At 45.2% G+C, this 25,007-nt stretch overlaps 1 protein-coding gene across 3 annotated transcripts; it reads right to left on the bottom strand.

Annotated features, from left to right (window-relative positions):
• Positions 1-12,380: 12,380 nt before the first annotated feature.
• Positions 12,381-18,388, bottom strand: LOC136506684 (protein STABILIZED1-like). Of its 3 annotated transcripts, none has more exons than XM_066501580.1 (2): positions 15,295-18,388; positions 12,381-12,746 (listed from the first exon to the last, which is right to left on the bottom strand). In XM_066501580.1, the coding sequence occupies exon 1, from the start codon at positions 18,250-18,252 to the stop codon at positions 15,373-15,375; it is 2,880 nt and encodes a 959-aa protein (XP_066357677.1). In that variant the 5' UTR covers positions 18,253-18,388; the 3' UTR covers positions 12,381-12,746; positions 15,295-15,372. The 3 variants fall into 3 exon arrangements, with proteins under 3 accessions (XP_066357677.1, XP_066357678.1, XP_066357675.1); XM_066501581.1 differs by lacking the exon at positions 12,381-12,746 and adding an exon at positions 12,792-12,996; XM_066501578.1 differs by lacking the exon at positions 12,381-12,746 and adding an exon at positions 13,335-13,590.
• Between the last annotated feature and the right edge of the window lie 6,619 nt (positions 18,389-25,007).

Below are 25,007 nucleotides of genomic sequence, written 5' to 3'. Positions count from 1 at the left end.
GACCGGCTTCAGGATCGTTTCCAGTTTTCTTCGCCACCGTGTTCAACCTCTGAAGGAGCGAGAGAATTATGGTTTTGAGTACTCTAGGGCAGAGGACCCTTCAAGTATGGTCCCTACCCTTGAGTTGACTGATGAGGAGGTGCTCGAGCGCCTTTAGAAGATGTTGAAAGGAGTAAGCGTCGTCCCGTATGCTGCCCCTGAGTATTGTGCTAACAACCCGCCTCCTGCTATGAGTTGTTTTTTCTTATGCGGGTACTTTTTGTATTTCCTTTGCTCACTTTTTGCTTAATCTTTCTCATCTGGTTGTTTTACTCTTTTATAGGAATTGGGGCGTAACTTCATTGATCCGATCCCCCTTAGATGACTGCCCTGCCATTGTGGAGACTAGGGAGAGTCTTGCTGGGGCATCTTTGACCAGTAAGTTTCAAACCACCACGATGTTTGTGGTGTTTCTTCCGCAGTTCTTGACACATATGTAGAGTATGTTCGTCGTCCAGTTCCTCAAGCTCCTCACAGTGTCGGAAAAAAAGGGGGCGAGCGGATTGTTCTTCTTCTGGTTTGTCTGCTACCAAGAAGTCTCGCCAATCGAGTACTCGTCCAGGTACTCAAGTTATAGGTAGCGTGCTCCTAGGTGAGCATATTAATATATTTTGTCTTTTTGTTGTTTGTTTGTGCCTTTAACCAAGTACTTTTCTCCTTTTTTAGATGGCGTTGTGGTTGGCTTGTTTGAGAGTGAGGAAGATGAGGGTGCCGATGTGGCCCTTGTCATGCGTCGGTGAGTTGTTTTCTTGTTTTTCTGTTGTTGAACACCTCTTTTTGTTCTAACTTTGGCCTTGTTCTCTTGTAGTAAGTGGTCGTCGAGCTCGAGTTCTTCCGGGGCTCCGGTACCGATCACGCCACTCCTGCCGTAGGGTGGTGGTGATATTTTTGCTGCTATAGTTCCACCTCTAAGGTCTTTTGTTGGTTTTATGAAGAAGAAGATAGCTGAGTGAGTGAATCCTCATTTTGTTTCTTTGCTTTTGTTTTTCTTTTTTCTGATTCATATTCTTATCGTCAAGTTTCCTTATCATCTTGTAGACCCTCGCCTTCCCTTAACCCTCAGTCGACCTCTTGTTAGTCCTCTGGTGCGCCCCTGTGTACTGAGTCTAAGGACTCGAAATGTATGGTCAGCGAGGTGGTTGTGAGGGAGACAGGGTTCCCTTGATGATCACGCTGCTGCAGGATTTGCTTACTCCAGGGAGTGACCATGGGCCGTGGCAGGTGGATCCATCTGAGGAGGTAGCCTAGGGCTTCCTAGGGTATGGCCCTGGTCTTGTCTTCTTTGCCTCAGCCGACTTCTCCTTCTGCTCCTCTTGCTAGTGGCATTCATCGTTTGGATGATGATGTGGTGCAACAATTCAATGCCACTCATCGGTTGTCAGAGCTGACCACTGCCTGGGGAACCTTTGCGACTTCTTTTGGGGGAAAACTCTAGGTAAGTTTTTCTAAAGTTCTTTCTTTGGATGTTCGTCTTTCTTCTGTTCTTATGTCTTGTTTTTCTTTCTCTCTTTTTGTCCAGTCTTTTTCTCGGGATCATACCAGCTTCTTTTTCTCATCTAAAATCGAGAAAAAGTTGTCTTCTAAGGTTAGTGCTCTAAAAATAGAGCTTGACCTCTGTTGGGCTGAGATGGAGACCGAGCGTCAAACACACCAAAGGGAGGAAAAAGCTCTCCGTGCCCAGGTGGTTGAGGCAGAAAAGCGTAGGGATGCTGCTGTCCAGGAGGCCTTGAAGAATGTGGAGGCCATGAAGAATGAGTGCAATGGTATCACAGGTTCTTTTTGTTTCCTTTTGTATTTAAATTTCCCTTTCTGCTGACTTATTTTTTGGTGCCTGGTCTAGCTCTCCGAGTTGAAAAGCAGAAGCTCTCGGAGGGTATTGAGGAAATGAAGATACTTGTTCACAATAGTCACAACAGTGCTGAGAAGGTAATTACTCGTGCTGAAGAAGAACTTGCGCTTGCCAAGTTGATTAGGCATGGAGCTGATAGGGATCTTGTGCAGGTCCAAAAACAGTTGAAGTCTTGACTGGCAAGTTGACGATGGCTACTGAGAACTGGAATGCTTTGTGGAAATTAATTCGGTCAGTAGTCGATCTTCTCTGGACTCCATCAGATGATGGTCAATCTTGGGCTCAGTTTATTCCCCAAGTTCCAACCCATTTCCAGGAGTTCGTGAAGAGGTGCACCCAACTATGTACCAGAAATGTTTTTGCCCAGGTCCGGGTTCTTGCTCCGGAGATGCCTTTGTCCAAGATTGCAGAGGAAGCCGAGAGTCAAGAATATCTAGATGCCGTTGAAAAGGTGGAGCCTGAGGTCGAAGATTTAGCCAGGAGGATTGTAGATAATCTTAATATTGATATTTCTTCTCCTGATGACGATGCTTGATGTAATTGATCTTTGTACTCCAGCCTCTGTAATAGGATAATATACTTCTTTTTGAATGAAGATCCTTTATTTTTTATTGATGTCTTATTTGCCTTGATGTCTTCGCCTTGTTTATTCTTTAAATGAGTTGTCCAAGTGATCGGAATTTTTTCTAAGTAGTTGTTTGTTGGTCATGATGCGCATCCATAGTTTGTGGTGGTCGTGTTGTTTCATCCGTTGTAGGATTGCTCCTTGATAGGTCGAGTGTTTGTATGACTTTTATCTGCACCGTGTAATCAACTCGGTATATATGTAGATCATTGTCTTAACAAACTTTCTTGATTTGTCGAGTGCTTATTTGGCCGCCGTGTAAACAACTTGGGGTAAGTAGATCTTTGTCTTTACAACCTTTTTGTTCTTGTTAGTACTGAAAAGACTTAGGACCAGCAATCTCAAGCATCTTCAGCTTCTTCTTTTTAGCTTTTTTGCTTAACTTGAGATGTGGCCAGCATCTGGCTCTTTCCCTGGTTGTTAAAACATCTTAGGATCAGTTCAGGTGTTAGCTTATTAGCTACCCTCATCAGCGGGCTCAAGCATCTTTTTAGCTTTTTTGCTCTTGGCCGGTATGCTCAGGCATATTTTCAGTCATTTTACTTTTTGGTTCGGGTGTTAGCTTATTAGCTACCCTCATCGGCGGGCTCAAGCATCTTTTCAGCTCTTTTGCTCTCGGCCGGTATGCTTAGGCATATTTTTAGCCATTTTACTTTTTGGTTCAGGTGTTAGCTTATTAGCTACCCTCATTGGCGGGCTCAAGCATCTTTTCAGCTTTTTTGCTCTCAGTCGGTATGCTCAGGTATAATTTCAGCCATTTTGCTTTTTGGTTCGGGTGTTAGCTTATTAGCTACCCTCATCGGCGGGCTCAAGCATCTTTTTCAGCTCTTTTGCTCTCGGCCGGTGTGTTTAGTGAAAACAACTCAGGAAAAGTCATAATAAGACATATGTTGTCGAGGAACACCATCTTTATTGATCATAAACATGTACATGCTTATTAAAAACAACTGGGGGAAAGCCATAATAAGACATATGTTGTCGAGGAACACCATCTTTATTGATCATGAACGTTGATCTCTTGTGGCTTGTATATATATTCTTCCTTGAGTTGTTTTTCATGCGTAGAATCTTCTTAGTTGGCTGATGTGCCATGTATTGTTGACTTCTTTTCCATCCTTAGTTATCAACTTGTACGTGCCTGGTCCGGTGACTTTTGTGACAATAAAAGGACCTTCCCATGGACTGAGTAGTTTATGGCGTCCTGTCAGTTTTTTGTATTCTTCTTAGTACTAGATCTCTGATTTGGAGTGATCGAGGCTGGGTATTCTTGTCGTAGTGGCGTCTTAAACCTTGGAGGTATCTGGCTGATTGAAGGGTAGCATTAACTTCTTCTATACTGTCGAGTTCTAATCTTTAGGGTGTGTTCTGCTTCTCCTTCGTCATATTGTTTTATCCTTGGAGACGTCCAGATCAAGTCAGGCAGGTAGTACGGCTTCTGATCCATAAACTAGGAAGAAAGGTGAGTATTCGGTGGCTCTGCTTATTTGAGTTCGTAGCCCCCATACTACTTTAGGTAATTCTTTAATCTATTTGGATCCATAGTCCACTAGTTCTTCATACAACCTTGGTTTTAATCCAGCTAGGTATGAGTCCATTAGCCCTTTCTACCTGTCTGTTGGCTTCTGGATGTGCGACTGATGCGTAATCTATGCCGAAACCGCAATCCTATGCTCAACTTTGGAATTCTATAGCTGTAAAGGGAGAACCCAAATCTGTGATGATTCGATTAGGCATGCCGAAGCGGTGCATAATATCTTGGATGAACTTGACTGCTTTGGCTGTGCTGTATTTTGCGAGTGGTTTGTATTCAATCCACTTGGTGAACTTGTCAATTGCTACAAAGATGTACTCGAAACCGCCCTTTGCTTTCTTGAGAGGTCCTACTTGATCCAGCCCCCAGCAGGAGAAAGGCCAAGCAGGAGGGATGCGGATGAGATTGTGAGCTGGTACATGAGCTTGTCTTGCGAACATTTGACAACCTTTGCATTTTCTGACGAGTTCTTATGCGTCTTTCAAAGCGGTTGGCCAGTAGAATTCGGTGTGGAATACTTTGCCAACTAGTGTTCTTGAAGCGGCATGATTTCCACAGCAACCTGAGTGTATTTTGTCTAAGATCTCTTTGCCTTTTTCAAACGAGACACATTTTAGGAGTACTCCTGATGATGCGGCTCTTCTGTACAGCTTGTCCCCTACTAGGACGTAGTTCTTGCTTCTACGAACAACTCGAGTAGCCTCTGCTTTATCTACTGGCAACTTATTCTCTTTGATATAATCGATAAAAACCTAGGTCTATGAGGTGGTGATTACCGAAATCTGGGTGCCTTTAGCTGGGAGTTCAGGGGTTATCTCACTGGGTTGTCTGATAGAGGGAGCTGATAACTCCTCTATGAATACGCCGGGTGGGACCTTTGCCCTGTCCTGATCCGAGCTTGGCGAGGACGTCTGCTACAATATTAGAATCATGGAGGACATGTAGAATTTCTAATCCTTGAAAATGTTTTTCAAGTTTTCGTATTTCAGCACAGTAAGCGCCCATGTTTTCTTTGGTGCAGTCCCATTCTTTGTTGACTTGGTTGATGACTACTGCCGAATCGCCGTATACGAGTAATCGCTTGATTCTGAGGGTAATTGCTACTCGGAGCCCGTGGATGAGGGCTTCGTATTCTGCTTCATTGTTTGTAGCTTGCCATAATATCTGAAGGACATACTTGAGTTGTTTTCCGTCTGGGGAAATAAAGAGAACGCCTGCACCAGCTTCGCCTAGCTTGAGCGATCCATCAAAGTACATCTTCCAATGGTCAAGGATGGTATTTGACATAGGTTGTTGAATTTCTGTCCACTCAGCAACAAAATCAGCAAGGGCTTGAGATTTAATTGCCTTCCATGGGGTGAAATCGATATTGAGAGCACCAAGTTCAACTGCCCACTTAGATATGCACCCTGTTGCAGTCTTTATTGTGCAGGATGTTTTCGAGTGGGAAATCTGTCACCACGGTAATCTTGTGGCTTTCAAAATAGTGGCGAAGCTTGCGTGAAGTGACCAGGAGGGCGTAGAGTAGTTTTCTGCACATGCGGGTACCGGATTTTTTATTCTGACAGTACTTCGTTGATGTAGTATACTGGGCGTTGTACTTTATATACGCGTCCTTCTTCTTCTCTTTCTACGACTAACGTTGTGCTGATCACAGTAGAAGTTGCCGCAATGTACAGCATCATGTTTTCGTATTTCTTTGGAGGTGTGAGAACGGGCGAAGGAGGTGAGGTATGCCTTAAGTCTTTTGAAAGCTTCGTTGGCTTCTTCTGTCCACTTGAACTTGTCTGTCTTCTTTAGTAGTTTAAAGAAAGGTAACCCTTTTTCGCCGAGTCTTGATATGAAACGATTGAGGGCCGCCATGTAGCCTGTTAGTTTCTGCACATCATTGACACTTCGAGGAGGGCCCATCTCTGTTATGGCTCGAATTTGCTTGGCGCTAGCTTTGATTCCACGATGACTGACCAAGAATCCGAGTAGTTGTCCTGAAGGAACTCCGAATACACACTTGTTTGGGTTCAATCTCCATCTCCACCTTTTCAGGTTTTCGAAGGTTTGCTTTAAGTCTTCAATTAGTGTGTCTGGGTTCTTTGTTTTTACTACTACGTCATCCACGTATGCCTCTACGTTTTCACCGATCTGATCACCAAGGCACATTTGGATAGCTCTTTGGTATGTGGCACCAGCATTCTTGAGTCCAAACGGCATGGTCTTATAGCAGTAGGCACCGAATGGAGTGATGAAAGATGTCTTGCTCTGGTCTTGTTCCTTTAATGTGATCTGGTGATATCCTAAATAACAATCAAGAAAGGATAATAGGGTAGATCCTGCTGTTGAATCAACTATCTGATCAATGCGTGGTAGCCCGAATGGATCTTTCGGGTAGTGTCTGTTGAGATCTGTGTAGTCGACGCACATGCGCCACTCATCCATATTCTTTTTTTGTACTAGGACTAGGTTTGCTAGCCAATCTGGATGAAGGGTTTCTCTGATGAATCCGGCTACCATTAGCTTTGCGATTTCTTTTTTAATTGTTGCCTTCTTGTCGGGTGAGAATCATCGTAGCCGTTGCTTCATAGGCTTGGAGCCTTCATTGATATCAATTCTGCGCTCAGCCAACTCTCTTGGGACACCTAGCATGTCGGCCGGCTTCCAAGCAGAGATATTTTTGTTGTCCCGAAGAAAGTTGGTGAGCACGAGTTCCTATTTTGTCGAGAGGTGGGCGCTAATGGTTGTCGTTTTGGAGGGATCACCGGTGCCTAGGTCGATTTGCTTGACGTTGGCTTCTTTTGGTGGTGCGAGGATGCTGGGCTTTTTAGCCGTTATTTCTAGTTCTTCTGGGCTCATTTCTGTGGCAATAGTGGCTATTTCTTTTCTACCATTGGTGGCTTGCGCTTTGGCTGCAATTTGAATTGCCTGAACATCGCAGTCAAAAGTGCGCTTCAAATCACTTCGAAGGGAAAGGACACCGTTAGGCCCTAGCATCTTAAGCAATAGGTACGGGTAATGCGGTATCGCCATGAATTTTGCTAGTGCTGGGCGCCCGAGGATTGCGTGATATGATGAATCAAAGTCTGCAACTTCAAACTTGATGAACTCTGTTCGGTAGTTTGAGGGAGTGCCAAAAGTAACCGATAGAGTGATTTGTCCAAGTGGCATGGCTGCCTTACCGGGTACTATCCCATAAAAAGGGGTGCTCATTGGTGTAATCATCCCGGCGAGTTGTAGTCCCATCTTCCTTAGCGTTTCTAAAAAAATGATGTTGAGTCCGGCTCCCCCATCGATTAGTACTTTTGTGACAGTCATATCGGCGATAGTTGGATCTAGAACCAGTAGGTAATGGCATGCGTTTCCTACGCTAGTCCATTAGTCTTCTCTTGAAAACTGGATTGAATACTGTGACCAATTGAGATATCTTGGAGTAGCCGGTTCTGCTACCATGATGGTTCGTAGAGCTAGCTTTTCTTGATTTTTGCTTCTAGAATCTAGGGCCCCAACGAAGATCACTGCTATTGTCCCCCTAGATTTTTGGAATCCCTTGTCTTCGTGGTTGTCTTCATCCTTTTTCTGATTATCTTCGTTAGTGTTTACCTTATTATCTTTTCTTGTATATCGATCATTGAAGGTGTAGCAATTTCCGATGGTGTGATTTCCTTTAGGGTGCCAGATGCAATGCATGTTTTCAATGTCGTCATACCTTCTGGGTTTGGAAAACTTCCTTGATTTGTCAGCCACCGCTACAGTGTTGTCTTGTCTACGTTTTCTTTCCTGATGTCTAATGTTTCGATGATTTTGCTTGTCTAGGTTGTCTCGGTTGTTTCTATCCGGAAACCTTTCTCGTGTCTTCTCCTCTGCAGTAATCATCTTTTCTACTATGCATCTGAATTCTTCATTGTTTCTCGGATTTTCTTTGCAGAAGTCCTGAAATTGCCACCTAGCCATGATTCCATGAGAGAAAGCTTCGATTACTTCTCGTTCGGTGATGTCATGTACTTGAGCACGTAGTTTGCCAAATCATCGATAGTAATCTCTGAGACTTTCGCCCCCTTTCTACTTGAGTCCTTTTAATTCTGTGTGGGTGATGGGGTGCGTAATGATACCCGTGAAATTTTCACAGAAAACTCTTTGCAAGTCCTCCCAATTTCTGATTGACCCTGGATTTAATTTGTCGAACCATTGGAGGGGCATGGTTTCTAGGGCCATGGGAAAGAACAAGGTCTTGATATCATCATCTCCTCCGGCTAGTTCAATCGACTGCGAGTAAATCCTGAGCCACTACCTTGGTTTGGTCTTGCCATCATATTTAGAGTGGTTGGACGGCTTGAACTTGTGAGGTAGTCGTATTGAAGTAAGTCTGTTTGCAAAACAGGGGAATCTATCGTGCGTTCCGGCTTCTTTGTATTCTGATTCGGCACCTCCTTCCTGCCAACTGTCGTTTTGGTGAGAGTAGTTCTGTGGGGATGTCTAAATGGGTGCTTCGCTTCTTATCTTCCTTGGTTGTTCGATTCGGTAGTTTTGACTATGGTCCCTTCTACTTTCTCTATTGTGACTTCCATTTGGTCCAAGTCTCTCGAAAGTGGACTTTCTTTGATTTTGATCTTCCTTCCTATGAGATGTTGACTTGGCAGGTAGTCTTGAGCAGGTCCTTTCGTCATGCGTCCTTAAGGCTACTGACTGGAGGAGGTCCAGGAGTTGTTCCTGTTTTTCACTAGGAAGTGATGTCGCTCTGAGTTCTTCTAGTGCTTCTCAGATTCTATTGTAGGGTGTATTCGCCACGCGTCTTTCTTCGACTTCTTGTTCTAATTTTCTTCTGTCGTACTCGGCCAGATCTGACTCATATTTGATCCAAGCTTCCTTGCGCTGTCTAGCACGGCATTGGCGTCCTTGTTTCAATTTGTTTCTTCTTTCTCTGGCTTGCTTCTGATTCTCGGTCTCACCGTCATGCCCCTGGATAAAGGGTGATATGTTGGACTCAGATTCATCCGATGACCTGATGTCGGGTGCTTCTGGGGGGACCAATGGTGATCGAGGACGGTGAACCATGAATACTTCTCGTACGTGAATTGTTCTGTTATCGGTGTTGGTTTCCACACTGTCGGAGTTATTGATGACTTTAGTAGAGGCTTCAAGGTCGTAGATCGAGTCTGCTTCTTGATAGGGTAGAATTGTTGTCGTCGTCGTGCCGACTAGTTGGGTACCGCTGTCCTTAGGAACGAACCTGGCTAGTGGATGATGCAGTCTTGAGATGTTATAGTTAGTACGAGACCTTCCTAAGCTCTTTTAGTGGCATTCTAAGCACCGGATCGAGGGATCCTCCGGGCCGTGCTTGATAGGATTTTGCCATGTTGTGGAGTCCGAACGGAAAATGACTCAACTTCTTGAAAGGACTCTGAGTGTATTCCGAGTTGTTTTCTTGGTAGGCCGAGGCTGTGTTCTGGAGCCCCGCCGAAAAAGAACTTGGTTTCTCGAAAGAACTTGGTAAAGACTCCATCTCGGATGCGGAGCCTGAGTTTGAGTCGGATGCGCAAAGCCGCGAAATCTGAGTTGGATCGGACATCACGAGCTGCGTGAATCTTCTGGCAAGTTGATCTGTCATAGTCACCGAAATAGAAAGGTCTTCAAGATGATCCGAATCTTCAAGGAGACAGCATTGGAGCTTGCCATTGTCACTTGCCTCGCAGATCCATGAACCGAAGATGAAGGTTGATCCCGTCGAGAAGATCATGTTGTCGAGGTCCGTCGAGCTCTTCGGATGCAAATTCGCCAAAAGCCTCTACCTAGCGCGTCAGCTGTCGATGTTTCACCACCGATAGCCTACCACGGAGGTACCCGGGGCAGTTTGTTCGGGCTTCGGCGTATGCAGAACTCGACGGTAAACGCAAGAGACAGTCAATTTATCCTAGTTCAGATCCTCGATCGTGATCGAGTAATAGCCCTACGTCCAGTCGACGTTAGCCTTTGCGTTGGATTGATTGTCCAGTGTTGCCTTATCTCAGTCCCTTCTCTAGGAACTCTGCCCTCCTTTATATAGTCAGGAGGTCAGAGTCCTAGTCGGTTTACAATGAGAGTTCCTAGTAGGATTATAGAATAATAATACTACTAAGATTATATGAAAAGAATCCTAGTTAGACTAGATCTTCTCTCTTCCCTGTGGGGTATCCCGTGGGTCCCGTATCGACACTCGTCCAAGGAGACAAATGACATTGCACGGTGCATGTTGCAAGCTTACGTTTCAAGTGTTTCAGATGTTTTATTTGGATGTTGCAAGTGTTTCATCTTGATGTTGCAAAAGTAGATCGTGATGTTGCACATGTTGTAATGGCTATACACGTCTGTTTTAAGTGTATGTTATAAATGTTTCATCTATTTTTAAGACGTTCATTGCAAGTGTTTCATCTCAATGTTATATATGTTTCACACGTATGTTACAACTATTTTATCTGGATGTTGCATATGTTTGTAATGGTTTTTAAGAGTTTTCGTATGCTTTTGCAAGTATTTCAGACGCTTGTTGCAAGTGTTTCAGCTGTTTCGTACGAATGTTGCAAGTGTTTCATCTAGATATTTCAAAAGTAGATCGGGATGTTGCACATGTTGCAAAGTGACTCACCTGTCACAACCGCATGCTATAGCTGCTTGGGCGCCGTGCATGCGCGTGGGGGAGTGGAGGGATGGAGCGCTGCTCGGTAGCGGGTGCGGGAAGCACATGGCAATGGCGCTAGGGGCACAGGCAATCCCTGCGCGGCATGCGGGTGTAGCAAGCGGAGGGGGCGCTGGCGGAATGCGTAGGGGGTGCGGGCGAACAGAGACGCGAAGTGGGGGCGCAGTTTTCTAGGAGCAGCAGACGTCGGCGTCAGACGTAGAAACGGACTGCAGCCACGTGCGTCTGTCCGGACGTTCGGGCGCTAGTAGTGCCGTTCTATGACAATTTAATTAACCCATGCAAAGATACATGTTGGTACGACAGCATGCGTCATGTAATTTTCGTAGGCTTGTACACCGGGTCAGTGACGAGCCATGCACACTAAAATCAGCAACCCTTAATCTCTACATTTTTCTCACTAATGAATCTGTTTCACTTATCGACTATTCAACTAGCACGTGAACAACATTTATAGCAAAATGTAGCTCTTCCTTGCACAGGTCCCTGCAGCTGCTGCCCTGCCCTTACCTTGAACCCTCCCCTTTTTCCTTGCTGCTCGTGTTGACCACTACCGCCTGCTCCCATGTTTACTCCACCTCATTTTTACGAATAGTTCCCATGCGCCAGGATGTATAACCATCCAGCCCATCTCCACATGATTGTTGGTTGTTCTTCCGTGCGCCAGGATTAGCATATAAAAGAAAAAAGGAAAAGCATCTGATAAGAATGATTAGTGCTATGTTAGCTTGGCTGATAAGCCATGGCTGAAAGTACTGTTGATTGATTTGCTGTGAGAGAAAAATAATATTCGTTGATTGAAAAAGTACGGGGTGTAGATTACATACAAGCATGCATGTCAATGATTAATGCCTTTTATATTATATATTCTACCATAAAACTAAACCATTCCCTATATGTAATAACATACGCCGACAATAGAAACGACGAAATAAACAACCTGAGCTCCGTCGGCACAACCTACCTAACCAACCGGTTTCCTAAACGAACTAACGAAGCATACAGTACGTATCACCTACTGTACACAAACCTGCAGTCTAGGCTGTTCGTCGTCCGTATCATTACGCGGCGATCATCCGCGTGTGCAATCTGTACGCATGAACGAGCAACGCCAAGACAGTGCGACGGCACCTACCTGACCGGCTGCTGGAAAATGCCGGCCCCACTTTGGGGTAGGTAGCGGGTGTGGGGTGCGCGCATGATTTTGGGTGGTTGCTGGTGCCAAGTGGGCCGCTCAGCTGACGTGGCGCGGGGCAGCGCCGGAAGCGGCATCTCGAGGACCGCAGCAGCGCGTGGGTGGCGAGATTTCGTGGCCCGTCTTCGAGCGCGAGAAAAAAAAAAATATATATCTATCTCAATCCACACACTAGGCAGGTTGAATTCCCTCATCATGCAGAAATCCAAACACTTTCTTTTCCGAAATGTGATTCCAATTAACATTCATCCCCTCATCCTGGATTTACAATACAAACCCCATCTAACAACCGAACACACCTTGGGCCTTGTTTGGAAACGTGTGTATCCATCTCAATTCACACATGTTGAAGTGTAATAAAATAGAATTTAGTTCAATTTCACTTCAACACATATAAATTGAGATAAATTACATGCGCATCCAAACAATGCCTTAAGGAATTATTTACAGGTGAGAAGCTTCCCTCTATTAAATTTGTTGTGAAGGATACTATAAGAAAAAAACGGGTGTTTTAGGGGTTCCACACCAGATTAAATATGTTGTAAGAACCAAGTGAATTATTACTTACACCAACTCTACCTAAAAATTCTACCAAAATAATCACTTTAACTTGCCAAGAGGGCTTCCGAGGAGATTAACTTTGCTGGACTGGCAGCGAGGTGGTGGGGACTGGGGACGCTGCCCCGTCGGGGCGGTGGAAGAGGCCAGTTGGATGTCGCACGCCGCAGTGGAATCGGCTGGTGAGAAATTTCAGCAGCTAGACTAGATGGTGCTCTGAGAACAGAATAATTCTGCAGTCTACAACAATCGAGAGCGTCCTATTAACGATTGATCATCCAGTCATACCTACAGGAAAAATGAGGCAGCATTTAATCCAATATATATAGTCATCAACAAAGTCAAATTCAACTTCATTTTCGCGTTGCCATCTGTAACATGTAAATTTAAAAGACTGTCGCTCTTTAGGTATCACTGGATGATTAGGGATAATCATGGGCCTTCCAAATTTCATCAGTATCTGACATGAATTATATATCTTGAGTTCTGTGCTGTTCTGAAACCGCATTGCATTACGACTGCCCAACAAAATCACCGCCTGCAACAAACCTTTCACCTTCAGATTGGAAAATTTTGGTCGAGAAAGGCTTTGCTATGCAAACACACGATGAAACACTTGCAGGTGTGTCATTTTCTAACCAGGAATAAAAAACAAGGAAAACACCAAAATAACTAATACCATAGGCAAGAGGAAGCTTCACCACGATATAATTTGGCTTTCTTAAAAAAGTTAATTGCTCGATTCATTTTAAGGTCCCCAACCCGACACATCAGCACCAGCGGTGGGCCATCCTGCTCCTGCATCCCCACGAACCGCTAGAGAGCTGCTTTTGCGGGCTAGGTGTCATCAGCCCGCGTGGCCACGAGAAAGCACCGTGCGTCCACGAGTCACTGAAAAGCTTGCTTTTCTAGACGAGTACAAAATTACAATCCATCACACATACTTCAACTAAATAAATACTTAAAAGCCAGAAAATTCTGAAAAACAAAGCAAAAAGCTTATGATCTTGGCTTCTGCTGGTTTGCAATCTCGAAAAATCAACCACTGCAGTGACAAATGTACTCTCTCTTACAATGTATACCAACATCAGGTCCTCCAAGGCATCTTTGAGAACATGCCTGGCCGTATCTCCTGCCAACACATTACACATCCACCACCATATACTATATCAGAAGTCTAGTTAAGGGCCTATTCAAAATCACTATTTTGTATTGTAGGCAGCATGGATCGCTATAGCTTATCATTTGCATTTCAAATAATAATAATGATAACTAATGGTTTCAGAATCACCATCATATATATCAAACAAAAGAACATGTTTTGCACAAATGTATGTATGAGACTGATTTAACTAGTTCATCAATCCAGAGAGAGATACAATTAAGCCTCTTACAGCAATAATGTTATATTTTGAACTAGCACACCCACAGAATCCAATATCAACGCAGAGAAGGGTTGTAGGGATGAAGTGATACATCAAGAAGTGGAGTAGCCTTTAACGAGGGAAACACAAATAAAGGGTTCATTACTGCCTTAAGAATTCATTTTGGTTCACTCCTAGATTTCAGGTGAACAGGAAAGAGATGGCATATTGACATACTTTCAGAAAATAGTTAAACGGATAACATAGGTTTCTACAGGTTTCCACTTTCCAGGTAGTTCTGGATAGAATAGCAGTCCTATATACAGTAATATACAGGAAACTTAGACCATGGCCTGTCCAGTACAGCAATATACAGGAAAATTAAACTGCCACTAAAGATCAAAGAGCATCAACAGATCATCAGGCAACAATTTACACCACAAGCAGAGCCAAAAACTTCACCACCAGACCACCACAGCATATCAGCATATCAGAGCAACACAGGATCAGAAACAAACCATCCAAGATTCCATCAGACCACCACCATTCATCCAAAAGCAAGCAAAAATTAAGGCCCAAATCAAACCATCCAAGATTCCATCACCATTCGTCCGAAAGCATCACACTACGGGGACAAGATTAACCAACCAAAAAAGTATTGTTCTCCTCAGCCACTTTCCAAACTTTAGTAATGCATATTGCCATATTATCAAATACTGTTGAGCAAATATTCCAGATTATTTATTTCAAATATCTGAATCTTGAACTTTTGGAAACAGTAGTCTAGTATGGCTGTTAGATTGGTTGAAGCAGAGCATGCAAGTTTCTGGGTTCAATTCTCAGATAGTTTCATATTATGCAGATATCCGAACTAGCCATTATTTCTTTATAAAAAAAAAGATTTTGGTCATGCCATATCACCTACACAATAGCTCATGGGAAAGAATCTATGTACCATCCTTTTTTAGTGAATGGAGCAAAACGCAAGAATCAACAACAGATTTCAAGATGCAGACTCAGCACAGTAAACTGTAAGCCACAGTGTCTTTTTTCTTGAATACGCAGGAGAACTGCGTATCATTGTATTAATAGTAGAGAAAGGAGTCATACGGAGACCGTGTCAAACTCTATTGGCATACCTTCAACAATTCTTCCACTTACTGTTAGAAGTTCAGTAGAACAATTTGCAGAAAAGAAAGGATTGCCAGTAAACTATATTAAGCATAAGTTTAGTGGCAATCTGTAGCAAGGGTAGATGGTATTGAATGTATACAAAAGTGCAACAGGAAAAAATAATTTGTAAAACAAAACACAAAAGGGAGAAAAGCGCCTAAGTTGCAATCTGCTTATTACCCATTGAGAAGAATAAACACAGAAAAGTGTAGAACAAATGATGGCTGCTATGCAAGTTCAAGTACTGATGATCAAATATTAACTCAACAATAAAGATGAAATATTAAAAGGTTAAGTACCTCATATTGAAGCGAACAGAAATTTAAGGATGGTAGTACAAAACACATTCACCAAACACCTTATAAAAAATAGTGAGTCTACGCTCCTGCCGGATTGGCATTTTCTTCTACATCAACCACCACAACAGCTTTCTTTAGAAGAGCCTCTACAGGCAGGTGTGAGTTTTCAACAGCCTTGGATATTGCTTGCCATTTTTCACCATGCTTTGGTTCTGCTGCAACACATCTTTTCAGAACATCCTTTTGTGTGTCCACAGTTCCATGCTGAAGTTCAAATTTGTAGTAAAATGCCCAAAAATCACCAATATCAGGAGCAAGAGTAACAGCCCTGTTCAACCAACTCCTAGCTTTATCAACCTTCCTGTCAAGCCAGAACAGTTTCGCCACAGTTGCAATGACACGTGGATCATGATCACTTCGCTTAATAGCATCTGTACTCTTTCCTTTGCGCTGTGGGCGTGGTGCCATCTCAATAGCTGCAGCCCACAAAATACCACTTGTTGGACACTCTTGTAATGCCTTGGCCAGTAGAGCATCGGCTTCCTTTTTGTTCCCATTCCTCAATTCAGCTCGAATTGCCGCAAGCCAGAGTTCAGGTGTAGCGGGGTTCTTCTTTCTAGCCATTGTGAGGACAGCACGTGATTTACTCAAGCCACTAATCTTCTCCTCTAGGCTAGCTAGAGAGAGCCAAAGAGGGATACAACTGGGGCAGTGTTTCAGGCCATTCTCAAAAACATCCTTGGCCTTTGCTCCATTACCAAGCCGGTCCTCCATCTGTCCAAGCATTAACCACAATTTGAAGAATGCAGGGAATAGCTTCAAACCTTCCTCCAACAATCTCCTTTCCTCGCCAACATTCCCCAATTCCCTCTCAACAATGGCAGATTTCATCCAAACCCTCTCTGTCCCTCCTCTTTCCCTGGCCTTGGCCAAGAGCATTCTTGCTCTCTCTGGCTCATTGTTCTCAAACTCGAGCTTGAAAGCAGCCAGCCAGATCTCTTCTGAATTGGGGATAGCAGCATAAGCTTCCTGAAGAATGGCACGAGCAGCAGGCACATCCCCAGCCAACCATTTCTCCTTTGCAGCCATAAGCCATAATACTTCAGCTCGTGGATTGTAGTTAACAGCCTTTTTGAGGAGCGCATCAAGTGACTCCCTAGTCCCGTGGCTCTTCTCAAGCTGAGCTGCTTTCAGCCAAATACTCTTCTTAGTAAGGAACACAGTAAGCGCATGTGCATAGATGGCACGCGCTGTTTCTATTGAACCACGCTTCTTGCATTCCTCAGCATCAGCAACCCATGTACGCTTCCGATCCTCATCATCAACACCAATGCCTATAGTGTTCTTCACAATACTCTGGCAAGTCAAAACAGATCCAGCACGCTCCGCAGCTTCTGCTTCCTTTAACCATGCTTCCCTATCAATATCCATTCCTTCTCTCTGTAGAGATCTGATACCTCTCTCAATCACCTTGTTAACTGATTGTGCATTCCCATTAGCCTCCTCTAGCTTCGCAGCTGTAATCCAAATGGCAGGCTCCTTGGGTAGCTTCTCCCTCGCCTTGTTAAGTACTTTCCTTGCTTGGTCATAGGTCTCCAGCCTCGCAAGGGCAAGCCAAAGCTCAACATGCAACGGGCAACACTCGACAGCCCTGTGAAGCAACAGCCTTGCATCCTCCTCATTTGCAAGCTCAACTACAGCCTTCCATAGCCGGACTGAGTCAGGAATGTGCTCCAGCCCTTTCCTCAAAACCCTGCTCTTATTCAGATCACTACTCTCCAATTTTGCTGCCTGCAACCATAGCTTCACAGAATTTGGAATCGACATCACACCACGGGCAATTACAGCCTTTGCTTCATCTGGACTGGCCAAACGGCACGCCTCCAGCCAAACATCTTCGTTCTTGGGGCACTCCTCGCAGCCACGCTGGATGAGCTGCCGAGCAACCTGAAGCTTGCCAGCAATCTCTTCGAGCCTAGCAGCAGCAATCCAACCGGGTGGGTGCTTAGGGTTTGTCTGTGTCACCGACTTGAGCAACAGTCGCGCCTTCTTGATGTCAGAAATCTCAGCATCACTAGTAATCTTCATACTTTTCAGGTCTGTCAAATACCCTTTGGGATCAACTACAGTGAGCCCAGAAACTGAATCTGACAACCTATCCAACTTGAGCGAGAGCACGGTGCCACGACCCTCGCCCACAGCTGTGAGATCGGTAACAGGAGTCTGCGCCCATGGCGTCTCTGTGCCACCAGCCGCACGGCTCTTAGGGTCAAGCGCCGTGACATGCTCCTGCTCCTGCCGGGCCTTCTCAAGCAGGGTGTCCGGCACGGGCACGAAGCTCTCAAACCGCTTCTTCTTGTTGCGCAGCGAGTAGTCCCCAATCTCCGGTATGCTCTCCCACTCCTGCGCGGACAGATCGGCGAGCTTCCGCTTGAGATCAGCGAACTGCTCGGTGATCTTAGGGTTGGACGCGCGGTACTTCTCGATCTCCTGCTTGAGGCGCGCCTCGCGGCGGTCCTTGCGGCGCGAGTCCATCCTCTGGTCGATGCTCTCCCACACGGCGTCCGCCTCGCGGTCGTCGTCGTCGTAGTCGGCGTTAGAGAAGAGGCCGGCGTCGTTGCCCTCGAACTCGTCGAACGTCTGGTTCTCGTCGTAGCCCTTCTCCTCGTCGCCGCCGCCGTCGTCGCCGTCATCCTCGCCGGTCGGCTTCCCGCGGCCGCGGCCGACGGCGGGGCCCGCGGCGGCGGCGGAGCGGTCGGGGAGGTCGGGCGCGGCGCGGGCCGGCCCGATGTCCGAGCGGGTGGTGAAGCCGGTCGCGCCACGGCCGAGCCCCGCGACGTAGTTGGGCGGCGGCTTGGAGTTGAGGAAGTCGTACCGCGCGGGGCGAGCGGCCGGCGGCGGCGGGAGCGGGGCTGGTGGTGTGGGTGTAGGGGTAGGGGTCGGGGTGGTGCCGGACATGACGCCGATGAGCGGGCACGTGGGGGAGGATGAGGGACGAGGAGCGTGGGGCGGCGGCGGCGAGCCGGCGAGGGAAGGGAAGCGAGTTTGGGACGGATTGAGGGACGAATTTCCCGATTCGATTTGCGTCAGAGTCGTGAGGGAAGGGATTGATTGAGGCGGTGCCGACTGTGGAGACTGGAGAGAGGCGGTGCTGTTGCAGACAGATGTGTGGCTGGACCTGGACTAGAAAAGATGTGTGTATTATGGGCCGAGCCCATGTGTATCTATCCTGTCCATGTAATTTCCTAAGAGTACCCATAATATTTCAGAAAAGATGACTTTAAGCACTTATTCCTAAGAGTACCCATAATATATATATATAATACAATGATCCATCTTAATCATTATTATTATAGTAATACACCGCAAGCAAAGATTTCCTAAAATAAACCTCAAGCTTAAGGTACATCATAGGAGAATTAAAAAACACTCAATCTTTAACCATTGTGGGAGAGAGAGGCTGGACAATATTTTTTTATCCTACTAGGAACATCGCCATTGTGCATCTGTCATCTGGTTGTAACTAAATGAGTCAACCACATTGCGCATGCTCTAAGATGAGAACTTCATTTTGTACATTTGTCGTCTTCTCCTTTTATGTAATCTAATTTGTTGGTGCTATAACATCTCCAATAATAGAAAAAAGAAAAAAAATCACTAGTTGAGTCTCTAAACGACGTATCACAACCTCTACGGCCACCGTCCGAAGGGGTTAAGGGTTAAGGTACACATCCCCAGTGGCGGAGCTTGAAGCAAATTGTAGGAGGGGCCAATTTGCATCTGAACAAAAAAAATATACACAAGCATCTTCCAATTTTCTTGTTTTCTTCCTTAAATTGGCATAGTGCTCCACAAGTAGCAGCTCAATACCTGCTTTCTCTCTCATCAGTCGAGTATCATCACATACACCACCCTTTTCTCTTCTCTTGCATGGCCAGCCAAGGCGTTGCTGCTCAATCGTCTTCTCTTCGTTCTTTTATCCTCCTCAAGCCAACAACAACAAAGCCACATCCATTCTGATTTACTAGTCTTCACAAAATTCTCGGTGGCAAGGGGGGCCGTGGCCCACTTTGGCCCCAACGTGGCTCCGCCTATGCACATCCCCCAATCTAGCCACTGCTTGGCCCCAACCGACATAGCTAGAGAAAATTAGGATATTAAGTGACCTAATTCAATCTTTCTTAGATTTCACGATTCCATCACATAGGATAAACTTTGTGTTTTGTGCTTGGCTATCTCTCAAACTCAGTTTTATTCATGCAGTTTATTGTGCTTTACTTTCTTAGAGCTTATATTGTTGCATATCATCCCCGGTTGCAAGCCCTCACCTAGATGACAAGAGTAGAATTTAGGGCTTTCTTGTGTTACTAATTAATTTTTTCTATTGCTTGTTATTTTAGTTAGAGAAGGTACAATAATGAGCTTATAACCAAGCTAGTCAGCATTTTTTGCAGATGTGGAGGAGATAGGAGAGGAGAGAGAAGAGAGTTTTGCTCTCATGTAAGCAACAAGCTGGGCATGAAAGCATTGGCATCTGTGGCCCTAAACAAAAGTGTATGTGATGAGGAATATGAAAGAGAAAGTAAGACATGGTACCATAAATAATAAAAAACTTATTTATAGATAAATAGGAGACAACTATTGTATAGCTTCTACTGGGTGCTATGGACCACAAGAAATGGAGTGATTTTTGATGCTAAATCCCATAGTCTCGATCAATGGAAATGTGCATTCAAGGAAGAGCTTGGCCTGGTTTGCATCAAGGCCAAGAAGAAAATTAGAGATGTGCTCATTAGGTGGTATGAGAATTTCCCTTAATGTATTCTGCTTTTTTTCTTTTGGGCTTTGTTTGCCTTGTAAAGTCTGCACATTTTGTATTCTTTTACACATATATATAATATCAAAAATATAGGTAGGAGACTCCCCTACTGACACTTTAAAAAAATATTGTATAGCTTGGCTCTTATGATTTGACTTATAGCTAAGTACTTGACTCTATTATTGACCTCGCTCTTAAGACCGCCTTCACCCTCCTCTAATCAGTATCCTTGGTCCCACATCCATAATTTTCTAGATGAGTTTAAGGAGGTGCGCGCTGCTTGGGCAGGCGGTGGCTCCTTGGGTGACAACTTCAACATGATTTATTAAGTGGAGGACAAGAACAACAACCTGCTGGATCTTTGTAACATGAGTCACTTCCGCAAGTTCTTAATGATCTTTTATAAGCTAGTTCTTAAATGATCATGGCTAGAGCAAGGAGCAACAACACCAAACACATGACGCGTCTTTGTCACAATCGATCGTCCAACAATTATGCTACAGCCAACTCGATCCAACGGCACTATAAAAAAATACCCTTATACATGACGATTTACTTTTGTCACAGACAAGCGAAAATACGTCACAGTTAACTCATAATGACGATCACGAAAAATGTCATGTATCCTGCGTCATACATTTGTTGGACCGAATTGAGCTGTCACAAATTAGCATTTGTGTCCGTCATAAATTAGTTGTCCATCTTCTATAATCAGCCCAGATCCAAACCATAGTAGAAAAAAAGAACATCACAAATTAGTGCCAAATCATCACAACATTAACGATACAATCAACATTAACCTTGTCACACATTAAGACACTCATGAAACACATAAAGTGGAACAAAGCTCACAATTGACAAAACATTGCTCATCATTTTCATTGAAACCATCAACATCTGTACTTGTATAATTTTTCACAGGAAATACCAAGGCAATAACCAAGCTACACTCAAATACCTAAGAACTAAGATGTTGGCTTGTACAACACACAACTCGTATGATTTGCTCGCACAACAAAATCTTTCGTCACTAATGAAAATAGCCACCATATGAGCACCTAGATCCTCTTGCCGGAATTCAGAGATAGCATCATCAAACGCCTGCAAAGAAAACACAGTTAGTCTTTTAGGTACAGGACAAACAGAATGCATAGTGTTGCATTAGAAAACATAGCTGAACTTAGCAGATCAGTTCGTTAATAGAATAGAAGTACAATCAGCAGTACTGTAAATTGCAAATTCAAGTGATGACGTGTAAATTGGAGAGCACGAGTAAATGCTCAAGTCAAAGTGATACAGTTAAACTGTGAAGATACAGAAAGTCCAATGACAAAGGTTATGCAAATTGCATTTTCCAAAAAGGGAATATACATAAGAAAACAAAATCAATACAGGCTAATATTTCTTAAAAGCAGAGGAGAGATTCATCTTAAAAAAATATGCAGCATCATGAGCTTTGGTGCCTTAGTGAGTACTGGCATCTATGGTGTATTTGACTTCGGTCACAATCAGGCAAGCAGCTAGGCTATATATATATATATATATATATATATATATATATATATATATATATATATATATATATATATATATATATATATATATATATATATATATATATATAAGGCTATTCATCAGTCGAGTACACATCCCCAGTGTCGGGCCTGAAGCAAATTGTAGGAGGGGCCAATTTGCATCTGAACAAAAAAAATATACACAAGCATCTTCCAATTTTCTTGTTTTCTTCCTTAAATTGGCGTAGTGCTCCACAAGTAGCAGCTCAATACCTGCTTTCTCTCTCATCAGTCGAGTATTATCACAAACACCACCCTTTTCTCTTCTCTTGCATGGCCAACCAAGGCGTTGTTGCTCAATCGTCTTCTCTTCGTTCTTTTATCCTCCTCAAGCCAACAACAACAAAGCCACATCCATTCTGATTTACTAGTCTTCACAAAATTCTTGGTGGCAAGGGGGGGGGGGGGGGCGTGGCCCACTTTGGCCCCAACGTGGCTCTGCCTATGCACATCCCCCAATCTAGCCACCGCTTGGCCCCAACCGACATAGCTAGAGAAAATTAGGATATTAAGTGATCTAATTCAATCTTTCTTAGATTTCACGATTTCATCACATAGGATAAACTTCGTGTTTTGTGCTTGGCTATCTCTCAAACTTAGTTTTATTCATGCAGTTTACTGTGCTTTACTTTCTTAGAGCTTACATTGTTGCATATCATCCCCGGTCGCAAGCCCTCACCTAGATGACAAGAGTAGAATTTAGGGCTTTCTTGTGTTACTAATTAAATTTGTCTATTGCTTGTTGTCGGATATCTATATCCAGGTATCCGAGCCAAAGGATTAATGAGCGTCATGTCAGCTTATCCGATGGTTAAGGACACAACTGCGGCCTTGTTCGACCCTCAGGGGCCGGGCCACGCCTCGTCAGACTTCAAGGACGAGGTTTCTGCCTCGTCTGACCCCTAGGGGTCGAGCCATGCCTCGTCCGACTTCGAGGATGAGGTTTCTCCCTCGTCTGACCCTAAGGCGTGGGCTCCAACTCTGAGGATGAGGTTTCCGCCTTGTTTGACCCCAAGGCGTGGGCTCCGACTCCTTCGACCCCAAGGCGCGGGCTCCAACTCGTCCGGTCCCACGGGGAGGGCTCAGCCTCGTCCAACCCCCGAGGGTCGGATTCCATCTCGACCGGCCCCCAGGGCGGGATTTTTGCCTCGCCCATTCCCTAGGGGTCAGATTTGCTACCGACAAAAGCAATGGCCCTAAGAAGGGACCCGAACCGCTTCAACCACTACAGCGTGGAGGCGCACGTCCGGGAGCACGTGTCGGTTGGGGCCACACTAGAATCCTATAGCTTTGCATCCCCATCGAGCAGGGGAAGGACCTGCTAGAAAACATCCATGGAGGGGTCTACGGACATCATGCCGCACCTAGAACCTTGGTCAAAAATGCATTCCAGCAAGGTTTCTACTAGCCAACCGCGGTGGCCGACATCAAGCAAGTCGTACGTACCTACAAAGGATGCTAGTACTATGCTCGACAAACTCACCTACCGGCCCAAGCACTCTAGATGATCCCCATCATGTGGTCATTCGTGGTCTAGGGGCTCGACCTAGTAGGGCCCCTCAAGAGGGCGCTCGGGGGCTTTACGCACTTGTCGCCATGGACAAGTTCACAAAGTGGATAGAGGCTTGGCCGATCACCGTGATCAAATCCGAGCAGGCCATGTTGTTCTTCATGGACATCATCCACTGATTTGGGGTCCCAAACTCCATCAGAACCGACAATGGCACACAGTTCACGGGGAAGAAATTCCTCTGGTTCTGCGATGACCACCACATCCACATTGATTGGGCTGCCGTAGTGCACCCCTGCACGAACGGGTAGGTCGAGCGCATGAACAGCATGGTCCTCCAAGGCATCAGGCCCAGGATCTTCAACTGGCTCAACAAAGCCGGTGGACGGTGGGTCGCAGAGCTCCCCTCTGTACTCTAGAGCCTAAGGACGTCCAGCAGCCATGAAAGGTCCTAATGGATAGAGGGGGGGGGTGAATAGCCTAATAAAAATTTCTACAACAACACTTAACAAAATGGTTAGACAATTATGAGGCGAAGCAAGTGTTGCGCTAGCCTACTCAAAATGCAAGCCACCTACCATAATTCTAGTTTAGATAGTATCTATTCACACAATAGCTATGACACTACCCTATGTTAGTATGCTCTCAAAGGCTAACTAAAGAGCCACACCAACCAAGCAAGTAAGCTCTCACAACTAGCTACACTAAAGAGCTTGTCAACTAGTTTGCGGTAAAGTAAAGAGAGTGATCAAGAAGGTTATACCGCCGTGTAGATGAAGGAACCAATCAATCATAAGGATGAATAACAATGAAGACCAATCACCTCGGAATCAATGATGAACACAATGATTTTTTACCGAGGTTCACTTGCTTACCGGCAAGCTAGTCCTCATTTTGGCGGTTCACTCACTTGGAGGTTCACGCGCTAATTGGCTTCACATGCCAAACCCTCAATAGGGTGCCGCACAACCAACACAAGATGAGGATCACACAAGCCATGAGCAATCCACTAGAGTACCTTTTGGCGCTCCGCCGGGGAAAGGTCAAGAACCCCTCACAATCACCACGATCGGAGCCGGAGACAATCACCACCCTCCGCTCAACGATCCTCGCTGCTCCAAGCCGTCTAGGTGGTGGCAACCACCAAGAGTAACAAGCAAATCCCACAGCGAAACACGAACACTAAGTGCCTCTAGATGCAAACACTCAAGCAATGCACTTGGATTCTCTCCCAATCTCACAAAGATGATGAATTAATGATGGAGATGAGTGGGAGGACTTTGGCTAAGCTCACAAGGTTGTTATGTCAATGAAAATGGCCAAAGATGTGAGCCATAGCCGGCCATGGGGCTTAAATAGATGCCCCACGAAATAGAGCCGTTATACCCCTTCACTGGGCATAACGTGGGCTGATCGGACGCTGTAGTCCAACTGACCGGACGTAGCACCGGACGCATCTGACGTGAATATCGGACATATCCAGTCGCTATACTAGACATGTCCAATAGCTGCTAGACCGCCATGTGTCCCACTGTTGCCTCCAACGGCTCTCTAACACGACGACCGGACGCTCAGAACGAAATGACTAGACGCACAGCCGCTGAGTCCGGTCGAGTCCAGTGAGCCTCTAGGGCCCGACCGGACGCGTCTGTTAGAAACTGACCGAACGCTGAGCCTCAGCATCCGGTCAAGTATAGTAAGTACCCTTGCCCGACCGGACACGTCCGGTGATACCGGACCGGACGCTGCCAGCGTCTGATCGGCTGCTTTGCTGTATACTGCCTTTTTGATTCACACCGGACGCGTCCGG

This window comes from Miscanthus floridulus, chromosome 15 (genome assembly GCF_019320115.1).
Source record: "Miscanthus floridulus cultivar M001 chromosome 15, ASM1932011v1, whole genome shotgun sequence".
In the NCBI taxonomy this organism is placed as follows: domain Eukaryota; kingdom Viridiplantae; phylum Streptophyta; class Magnoliopsida; order Poales; family Poaceae; genus Miscanthus; species Miscanthus floridulus.
Note: the sequence above shows the minus strand (reverse complement) of the source record. Positions and strands in the feature narration are given on the sequence as shown.

Coding starts and splice junctions, on each gene's coding strand:
- LOC136506684 (XM_066501580.1), bottom strand. CDS start 18,252: ATGTCCGGCACCACCCCGACCCCTACCCCTACACCCACACCACCAGCC.